Source organism: Sinocyclocheilus anshuiensis, unplaced genomic scaffold (assembly GCF_001515605.1).
Source record: "Sinocyclocheilus anshuiensis isolate Anshui unplaced genomic scaffold, SAMN03320099.WGS_v1.1 scaffold426, whole genome shotgun sequence".
Classification (NCBI taxonomy): Eukaryota; Metazoa; Chordata; class Actinopteri; order Cypriniformes; family Cyprinidae; genus Sinocyclocheilus; species Sinocyclocheilus anshuiensis.
The window spans coordinates 545750-555968 of NW_015542362.1; the positions used below are offsets into that span (position 1 = coordinate 545750).

At 35.4% G+C, this 10219-nt stretch overlaps 3 protein-coding genes across 3 annotated transcripts in view; all 3 read left to right on the top strand.

The window, feature by feature from the left end:
- Positions 1 to 9: 9 nt before the first annotated feature.
- LOC107691975 (uncharacterized) lies at positions 10 to 2516 on the top strand. The gene is made up of 6 exons (XM_016490849.1): positions 10 to 519; positions 620 to 895; positions 1089 to 1478; positions 1572 to 1997; positions 2404 to 2453; positions 2506 to 2516. The coding sequence occupies exons 1-6, from the start codon at positions 92 to 94 to the stop codon at positions 2514 to 2516; spliced, it is 1581 nt and encodes a 526-aa protein (XP_016346335.1). The 5' UTR covers positions 10 to 91.
- On the top strand, positions 2489 to 8977 carry LOC107691994 (uncharacterized). The gene is made up of 15 exons (XM_016490865.1): positions 2489 to 2673; positions 2792 to 3046; positions 3152 to 3397; positions 3501 to 3758; positions 3849 to 4157; positions 4261 to 4530; positions 4640 to 4723; positions 5119 to 5281; positions 6314 to 6378; positions 6465 to 6676; positions 7305 to 7561; positions 7647 to 7760; positions 7929 to 8100; positions 8187 to 8231; positions 8322 to 8977. Exons 1-15 carry the CDS (start codon positions 2522 to 2524, stop codon positions 8615 to 8617), a joined length of 2898 nt encoding a protein of 965 aa, XP_016346351.1. The 5' UTR covers positions 2489 to 2521; the 3' UTR covers positions 8618 to 8977.
- Positions 8978 to 9708: 731 nt separating this feature from the next.
- Positions 9709 to 10219, top strand: part of fam113 (family with sequence similarity 113) — a 3799-nt gene continuing 3288 nt past the window's right edge. The window contains 2 exon segments of the mRNA XM_016490762.1: positions 9709 to 9974; positions 10053 to 10132. Coding sequence (XP_016346248.1) covers positions 9902 to 9974; positions 10053 to 10132 — 153 coding nt within the window. The 5' untranslated portion in view covers positions 9709 to 9901.

A 10219-nucleotide genomic window follows, 5' to 3' on the forward strand; every position in this document is an offset into this window, starting at 1 on the left:
AGCTCTTTATCTCATTTTAAATCCTGACAAGATTACCAATGTACTGGATAAATGCCAAAACAATGAAGATGGAAAATACCTTAAATATATCATGCCATTTTTGTCTGGACTTCTTTCTGATAATGTAGTTGAGCTCATAAAGTGTTTGGTGCCAGTGGAACAGATAGAAGCCACACGTGTCAAGTACTTTCAACAGATTATAGATACTTTCCTTTACACCAAAGAACAGAATCAAGAAGGCGATTGTGAGCAGTTTGTGGAAGCTGACAACATCTTATTTGTGTGTCGATGCCTTTATGAGTATCAGTTTCCCAAGGCATGCCGACTCTTCCTGGAAAAGGTTCAGTATGAGCTTGATTTAGAAGACCAAACACTTGATCCTTACCAGTGCTGTGTAATATCCTATGTGGTCAATCAAGCTGTGCATCGGAATATTGATCTGGATCTCACAGATTGTAGCATTACTGACCCCGGCTTGAAACTACTTCTAAGCTCATTGAAAAATCTGAAATTTCTCAGGTACAAGAAGTTCAGTTATGGCTGTTGAAACAAACAGCCACTCCCTTTCATGGGTGTCAAGCAATGACAAAAATGATATGACGTTTATTTTTGTTCCTAGGTCAACAAGCACATTGAAATCTCAAATGTGGAGAGTGGCTCTTGCAGCAGGGCAGTTTTCAGATTTTGATAGCTTGCTTAGCTTATTCAGCTTTGAAATGCATCTCTCTGCACTTGAAACACTGGACCAGAAAGTGTTTCAAAGGATAGGAGAAGTCCTTAAAAATAAGAGATCAGAGATCAGTGTTCATCTTTTTCTGCATGTAAATGAAGAAGTCATAACCAGATCTTTGCAGAAGGCAATTTTTGAGAGCTTACCCAATATTGCAACCATTAGGTACAACCAGTTACACTTATTTATTAATTTCACTTTTTTTTGCTTAATTTACATATTCTGTATTTTTTTTCTCATTTGTTCATAGGATTTTCCCCCATCTATTTAAAGTAGCTATAGAAACAGAGCTCTATCTTCATTTCACTTTTTTTTACTTAATTTACATATTCTGTATTTTTTTCTCATTTGTTCATAGGATTTTCCCCCATCTATTTAAAGTAGCTATAGAAACAGAGCTCTATCTTCAAGGAGCTATTTATGAGATGAAGACAGGTCAACGATGTGTAAGGAGACTGCTGTCTGTTTGCAGCAATAATCAAAGAGAAAACTTTGATGATCAGTGTAAATTCTTGCTGAAACTGCATGAACATGCCAAGAACATGGATGCTCTTCCAGTTTTGCAACCTGTTTTCTATGCATTGCCACGTACCTGGGTTGTACAGCCTTCAAACCCATCAGTGTCACTACTTCTCCAAACCATGGAAGTTCTAAATTTAAGGAAGCCCGCTGAACTAGATCATGTCACATATGAGCTGAGTGAACTTAAAATAATTATTCAATGTATGCCCTACATTACAGAAATGAGGTGAGTTTAAAAAAAAAATTGTTCATTTAAAGGTATAGTTATAGTACTAGGTATAGTTCTTAAGTAAGTTTATTTTTTTTTTATACAATGCAGGTTCAGTGCTGCTCTCAGACAGCCCAAAGACATCCCCAAAATTGTTAAGATTGTTGCTGATCTTTTCATTCTTGCATCTGAAAGTGGAGGGGGAAAACTAAGAAGCCTTTCTACAGCATGCAGTTACTCAACCTTTCCCTTCTCTGAAGACAGCAAAGACATGCAGAGCTCTTTCCTTATGGATCTCTTCACCCAGTTGAAGGAAAGTTCATCATGGAAGACTGCACTACCAGCATTGAAGCCCATTCTTCAGGTTGCCCCTGCTGTATGGACATTGGACCTACAAAAACTAGAGAAGACTTTTGCTCTTACTGAACTACTGAAGCTTCAGGCCATCAAAAAATCTGTGGAGCTCATAAGCTGGTCATGTGAAAGAGAAAAACTTAGGAGTTTCCTAAATTGTTTACCCTATATTTCACACCTTTGGTGAGTTGATTTGCTATGACACATTTAAAATGCATGATGTTTCATTTGGTGGTGTAAAAGGTTCATCCAAAAATGAAAACTCTGTCATAATTTATTCACCTGTATGACTTTATTTCTTTTGTAGTACACAAATAAAGTTATTTTGAAGAATGTTGATAACCAAACCGTTTTGGTTATATTTGACTTACATTGTATGGACAAAACACTGAGACATTTATAAAAAACTTTTCTTTTGAAGAAATAAAGTCATACAGGTTAGAAACGACATGAGGTTGAGTGAAATATGACAGCATTTTAATTTTTTGCTGGACTATCTCTTTAAGTTGTCATATTTTAGTGTGCTTCCTTGCATTTTCTTGTTTGATTTGTGTAGTAACATCACATGCAACTTGTTATTTCTTTATAGCTGTAATGAGCAGTTTTTCCAGTCTGTGTGTGAAGTCCTTTCAGCAGACAGCGAATGGAATCCAAAACAGATTGCTGAGCTTTTAAGATCCCTTGGTTTTAGCATTTCTTTGATAGACATGCTGCCAAGTCGCCTCTGCGAAGCTGTTGGCAATGTTTTTAAACTGCTGGACAAAGAGGAGGACATCTCCCTCAGTCTTCTTCCTCAAAGGATCTCTTGTCAAGGTTGTGCCTACCTCTTTTCAAATGTGAAAAAGCTTCAAACATTGAGGTAATAATTTTTATGATGTAAATTCATTGCACAAATTTCAGTGTTCTGACCAAGTACACCTGCTTACTTTTTTATTTTTACCATTTTTGATTTTATTTAACTTTTTTTTTTTTTTCAGAGTAAATGAAGTAGCAACTGCAAAGCTGGCACGACTGGTTATATCAGATAAAGAAATAAATGCTGTAACTGTGGAAGAGCTGTCATTGGTTTTGGATAACTCTCATCTACCAGAGAGAGCACTATGCCAGCTATTAAGTAAGCTAACTTCTCTTCTTAGAGTCTGGAGAGTCCACAACTTGAACCTGTCTGAATTTAAAATTGAGCCTCACTGGCTCATTTGTCTGCTGTGTCATCAGGGTCCCTTGTCCATTAAGTAAGCATGAATTTGCTGTGGAATATATACATCTTTTTTTTTTAAACCTTGAAGTGTTCGTTTACTTGAAAAAAATGTATATTAATAAGAATTCTGTGACAACAGATTTCCTGAAGGGACTCTGCAACGACTGGCAGAAATTGTGTATGATGCTCAAGATGAAAATTTGACACAGTTGTTCCTGGAGAAAACGGATGGTGATTTATCACCTTGTAATTTGTCCTGGGAGGTTTTATCTTACCTAATTCAGGGCACCAAAAAGCAAGTGACACTAGACCTTGCAGAGGGTAGATTTAGTGTCTTGAAAGTTCCGAGCCTTCTTGCTTTACTGGACACAGTGTGCTTTAAAAGGCAATATCTTTACTGGTGTACAGTTTAATATATCTATTCATATCTACACTTTATGGTGTTGTTAGCATTAGACATTCTAAAATAATTCTTCCTTATAATGCAGGATAAGCCCGCGGTTTGTCAGGGCTGCATTGAAGGAGATATACCAAAACCATGCTGGTCATCTGATTGTGAAATTAGTTAAATCTTCAGCTAACCTGATTAACCTTTGCATGAGAGAGTTGGATTCAACTGACTGCAAAGCCCTCTGTTTTGCCCTGCACTATAGTGATGGTGTTAAGCTCAACCTGTTGAACTCTGTCATACCAAATAATGAGACTGACAGCATCGTCAAACTTCTGCACAGAGTATCTGATCTGAGGTAATGTGCTCAAATAATTTTTGTTCAACTTGCATTTAAAATTCGAATGAGTTTTGCATTGCTCACAGCACTACTGCTTTATGGGACTAGGGTTGATAGAAAGCTGTTGTTGAACTTTCTTCATGCCTCTAAGAACATGGAAAAACAAGGATATTCGGCGTCTTCCCTTTTGACTGCACTGAACCACAAACTGGACTTCTCCTGCAATTCTTCCCTCAGCAGTGGCCGTTCTGGTCAGGAGAATAGGGATCTTCTAACTATGAGTCGTATGGATTTTACAGCCATTTCTTCTGCCATTAAAACATCAACGTGCGATACAGAATTGATTTTATACGACTGCCAAGCAGATGATTCTGCACTTGAGATTCTATTCCCTATTCTGCACAAAGTGCATCTTCAGTGAGTCCTCATATACTTTTTACATAAATTAAGGTAATTCATTTTATTGTTAGATTTCTACAGAAGATTAAATGATTCAGTTGCAAAAATGTCTGTTTTACAGCTTGGGCAAAAGTCTTCTTTGTCAGGTTTTAACCTTGATTTCCAATGCCCCCATGGCCATGTCTTTGCAATGGGCATCGTCACTTTCCAAAGTTCTTGGAAAAGAGCTGAACCTCAGTGACATTCCTCTTAACTATCGTACATGTGAGTCTCTGCAGTTAGTCCTGGATGACAAAGAGGAGCTCACACATCTTAATCTCAGCTATTGTCAGATCACAGATGCGTGCTTGGATCTTTTGCTGCCTCACCTCCACAAAATTATGATTTTGGAGTGAGTATTTATAGGCTAATTAAAGAAAAGACTGGGCTGTTTTTTTTAAATCTATTTCTTTATTTAAACCATATGATTAATGATTTCTCTTAACACTTTTTTTTTTCAGTCTTACTGGAAATGACATAACTGATAAAGGTGTTCTGAGACTGCACCAAGCCTTAGATGAAAACAGTTTCACAAAGACCATATGGTGATTATGGTGTTAAATATTTTGTGCAGCTAGCACTGTACATTGAAATTGTATTGGAAAAATAAATTAAAAATTCTCTGTTAAAAAAAACCCCTGATAATTAGTTCATTTTAATTGCCCTTATTCCAGGGGTACAACCTAAATGTTTTGGATTATTTAACACATTAATTTAAGATCATGGAGTACTCTACAATATGATGGGGATTTTTTTAGTTGTAGCTTATAAGTCACACAATGTCACAGTGCTTGTCAAATTGTTAGTCTTTTTATGGTAAAGTTCTCACCATCTCAGTTGCCAGTTTATCTGTTTGTTTGTTTAAGTAACAGTTTTGGTTTGTTCTGATGTGTTAAACAGAATTGAATTCTTGATCATCTTTATTCAATCATTTGCACAGCATTTGTGACAACCAAGTAACAGAGATGGGCCTCCTGGTGGAAGAAGCACGCTTTGAAACCCAACATGCTGATACAAGAAGATGCATCCACACACAGAATTACATTACAAAAGATTTGAGATCAAAAAGTGAGATGGAAAAATCAATCAGTTCTTTTGTTAAGGTACTGGTACCAAGAATTTGTTTCTTTTATGTTTGTGAGAGTGTTCAGATATTTTTGAACAGCATTCTGAAAAGGTTGTATGTCATATGCAGTTTGCAGCACAGAGAGATTTAACCAGTTATGAGCTAGCAAAAGCCTAAATCATTAGTTGCGTGAAGATGAAGGAATTATATTTTTGTTTTATGAATGGTAGATATGAGTGGAATGTCAGTAAAGGACAACAGATCATGAAGGATCACTCATGGACCAATTGCAAACAGGAGGGTAATGTGGTAGGAAAGGGAACCTCAATCTTTATTTAAGGATGGGTGATAAAGTGTGCCCATTCTTAATTTGTCAGCAATGTATGCTGAGATTATCTCTGTAGTTTTGGAGCTGTGGATCTCTGTGTCATTTTATGTTAAGGTGCAGGGTGAAGATAGTGAACATTTCTAACTGATAAATCGGGTATAGGATACAAGCAGGAAAAGCACAGATGCAATAAAACACTAAGCATTTGCTTAATACATATTTCTCACACTAAAATATGATAACCTAAAGAGATAGTTCAGCCAAAACATGAACCACCCTCATGTGATTCCCAGCTGTATGATTTCATTTCTTGAAAAGAAAATATATTTTTAGAAATATCTTTATGTTGTTGTCCATACAGTGTAAATCAAATAACCAAAATGGTTTGGTTATTTACATTCTACAAAATATCTTCATTTATGTTCCATAGAAGAAATAAACTTATACAGGTTTGGAACAACATGGGGGTGAATAAATGAAAACAGAATTTAAATTTTTTTTGTGAACTATCCCTTTAACACTGCCTAATGAAACATCAGGCATGCATTTAATTTTACAAAGCAAATCAACCTAAGGTGTAAAATATAGGGTAAACAATTCAGGAAGGTAAAATGACAATTAGGATACAAGAGAAAAGCACAGATCCTTTGTTGTTTCTTAAGTGATTTCTCATTCTTTAAACTTGTTAGTAGTAAAAAGTCATGTAAAAAACATTTCATATAAAAACATCTTATATTGTAGACCGAAGATCTCATAAAGACGTTTGAGCCTGAACTAGCAGTAAATAATGGCAAGATTTCCTATAGGTCAGTAAATTCTCCTTGTCTTTGAGGTATGACTTTTCTGTGTGAAATAGTTTCTCAAAAATGTTTTTTTTTTTATTGTCTTGCAGGTTTCAGTGGAAAACAGAAGGCCTTTTCATGTGCAGCGCAACAGGGCTAGTGTTCGGATTGAAAGGAAGTGGATGTGTAGAGTACAGTGTGGCTCACTGGGATGTGCGTCTCCTCATCAACACTCACTATGAGCCTGCTGGACCTCTGTTCGATATCAAAACCCCTACAGGAGAAATCTATGAACTCCACCTTCCACACTGTGAGACACACGGTAAATGATAAAGCATGTTAATGAATGGATACCCTACATATTATGAATATTCAAATGATTGTATAGAGAACTGAAATCAGCGCATATCAGTTCAGTTTCATTATCATTCATTAACAATGATGTTGGCCTTCTGAGCTCTGTTGTACAATATAGTGAGCTGTCTCTGCTGTGATTCTGATGCTGCTTCCTCACTGAAATTGAATCTTTTAAATAACTGATTCTTTGTAAACATTCTTTGACTGACTAGAAATGGTTTCTTACGACGCTCTTAAAAGACTTGACTAATATTGCATATTATTTTACATTTAGATGGGATGATTTTTGGTCATTTTCAGTATTGAATCAAATGTAATTGACAGTATGTCAACTCCACACTAAGGACATGTGTGCCTTATGTGGCTTTGATGAACAGCTCACTAGGTTTTCAAACACAATAATATTCATCTTATTTTGCCATCAAATGAGGGTTTTGATGGATTAAAGTCTAGAAAAAGTTGCTTATATACATATTTCTGTGTGAGCAGAAAAACTGTATTTAAAAATAGTACTATTTAATCCCAACTGTTTGTTTTTTTATTATAAAACTTAACTGGGTTTTTGTCTTTTTTTAACCACTTTTTATCTACAGTTGATGCAATTGGAAGTCTTTCTGTTGTCCATATACACAACGAGGACACTTGGGAATTCCTCTCTCCAAATAAAATTTCAAGAACACATATAGCTGTAAATGTCTGTAGGTTATCTAGGTACGGCATTGTGCATGAGAATAATCAAAATAACAAAATCATCAATGGCCAGGTGTTGCTGTTCCAAGAACCTGACATGTCACTGACACAGCAAAGGCTATGGGTTTTTCTTTTGCCAAGCAATGTCCCACTCTCCGAGGTCTGATAATCTTTCATTTGCACTCATTTTATTTTGTAGAGATTATTTTTAATACACATCACTCATAGTCTTGTTTTGCCGGCAGATTAAAGAACAGCAACAACAGTATGTGTTCATTCAAACCAGCTCTGACTGCAAACTACAGATAAATGCAAAGTACACTCTGATCTCAAAAAAAGCCAAAAGAGTCCAACCGAAGGTATGTGAATTCCGAGATTGTTTCTCCCAGACCACAAAGTTGTTTTATCACACTGTGAAGCTAAACTGGGTAACGTCCATTGGCACAGAGAATTTGCTGATTTTACTAACCTTAGAAAATGCTATTCAGCTTTTTTTGTGTATGGTTATGGTTTGTTGTATCGTTTAGGAAAAAATATTTGAACCCTTGCACGCTGGTAATCACCATCCTACATTTGAAGTCTTCTTGGATAAAGATGTGACTGAACTGCGAATTAAAATTCAACTTAAAATAAAGGAAAGTGATACGATTAACTTCAAAAATGCATGGAAGCGTTGGATAATTCTCAAGAAAAACACAGGTAATTAGACATTTTTGGTAATTAGACATTTTTGGTAATTAAGTAAGTTTTGGTAATTAATGTTTCCCCCCCCATGTAACTGATAGATAATCATACACAAATGAGATTTGAAGAACATTCTAACATTCAAGGTACCATAATTCTTTTTGAAGTTCCCTGAGATTCACAGAATGCATCATTTTTTAAAATGCCTGATAATTATTTGTTAATTTTGTGTCTAGTAAACTGTAAAACCTGGACATCTGCTCTTGGTAAAATCATGGAGGATCTTAAAAGTGAGGAGTTCAAGAAACTGAAGCATTTAATGACGCACACTGGGAAAAGACATCCCATTTGTTCAATGAGACTTGAAGAAACAAAAGACCGGTGTGAGTTGGTGACTTTGGTTCTTAAGACATGGGGATTCAAAGAATCAGTGAAAGCCATACATGAGTTCATGAAGGAGCTGCCTCGCAATGATGAATCTGTGACAGACCAACTAAAGCCATATGTGACACTGTTTGGCCTTGAGGGTTAGAGCATATCACAGACTTTTCAATCATTTTGTAGACAGATTTCAGTGTAAAAGCACTTTTTATTAGCCTAACGCTCAACAACAGATTACCTCAGTGTGGCAATATTTCAAGCCTTGAATAACTGTTGATTGTACTTCAACTGTAAATTCTAACCTGTGTATGTGGCTTTGTAATTGATTTTGTAAATGAATTGTAAGGATGTTCAGGTTACTTAGGCTATATGTTCATATACTGGATTTATTTAGCTGATGCTTTAATCCAGAGTGAATTACAAAATTAAGTAGACAGCAACATGAGAAGTGCTGCAATTATGTGTACTGTAATTATGACAATGGTCTGTTTCTATTATTTGTTTATATGAGAATCATATGTCCAAATATTTCACAAATTAAGTTTAGATATGAATAATATTTGTTGATGAAAGTAGAATCAACTGAACAAAAAGTGAACAATAAAAGTTTAATCAAAAGACTGTTTAATAATTTAAATGATTATCAACTAATTTATGCTGCAGTCATGGAAGATCTACAGAAACCAACACTGCTGGGTGCAAAATTATCAATAGGTACTTGAAAGGTTACGAACTCTAACATCTAAATCTAAATATTTCACATACACCAAGTATATCATCTTTTTAACACTTCACATCCATCCTTTAGCCTATTTAAAAGAATGACCATAGCTGTGATTAAAACAAGGCACATTGAAACTTATGTTTACTTTTAATTGTGTTTTCTTTTTTTTTTTGGTCACAATACCAATATTTATTTATTGGTATTTACTTAACATAATTTATCTGTACTTTTTAATCATGGTGCGTACCATTCTAAAATATTCAGAGCTGAATCTAAATATTTTAAACTGGCTTCGTTTCGTATATAAAAATAACAACAAAAAAAGCATAAGTACAAGTTTACACTAATCTACACATTGTGTTTTCTCTGCTATCGGGCATTTTCGGACATTTTCCTCACTAGTAGGTTACAGAGATCATGGGATTAAACCGATTTTACACAAGAAATCTAATATCCAAATTGTCATGTTTTCTCCATATTAACCGCAAGGGGAGCAATATCTCACTTTTCTTCACAGCTGCTAGTTATCTCATTACGAAAAAGCAATTAATCTGTTTTTAACCGGAGGTCTTGTTAGCTAACGTACGATTTGGTTGTTTGATACCAGGAACCCGAGTTTCGAACACCATCCATATCGTATTGTTGTTTGTTAACACAAAGTTTGCTTTTCAGTTAATTACTCTGATTTTAATTGAGACTGGTAAAACCACAATGAGGCCTGTGACTCAGCGCACTGCAAAGCAGCTGCTCCACAACAAGTTCGTTGTGGTCTTGGGAGATTCAAGTGAGTACTTCCGAAGATTAATAGGTATAGTGATAATAATGGCCTTCGTGATTTTTAATAAGACTGCTTTCTCTCTAGTTCAACGCTCGGTTTACAAGGATCTAGTCCTCACGTTGAGGAGAGATGCGTATTTAAGTGTATCACAGCTAAAAAGCAAGGTCAGTATCTGGATTCATGTTTTATTAGTTGTATGTCTCTTTTTTTTTTTTTTTTACAAATCTTTTGATGTACATTTTAAAAAATTT

Coding starts and splice junctions, on each gene's coding strand:
- LOC107691975 (XM_016490849.1), top strand. CDS start 92: ATGCCATTTTTGTCTGGACTTCTTTCTGATAATGTAGTTGAGCTCATA. Junction 1,479..1,571: donor CCCTACATTACAGAAATGAG/GTGAGTTTAAAA, acceptor TATACAATGCAG/GTTCAGTGCTGCTCTCAGAC. Junction 1,998..2,403: donor CCCTATATTTCACACCTTTG/GTGAGTTGATTT, acceptor ATTTCTTTATAG/CTGTAATGAGCAGTTTTTCC.
- LOC107691994 (XM_016490865.1), top strand. CDS start 2,522: ATGCTGCCAAGTCGCCTCTGCGAAGCTGTTGGCAATGTTTTTAAACTG. Junction 2,674..2,791: donor AAAAAGCTTCAAACATTGAG/GTAATAATTTTT, acceptor TTTTTTTTTCAG/AGTAAATGAAGTAGCAACTG. Junction 3,759..3,848: donor CACAGAGTATCTGATCTGAG/GTAATGTGCTCA, acceptor TTATGGGACTAG/GGTTGATAGAAAGCTGTTGT.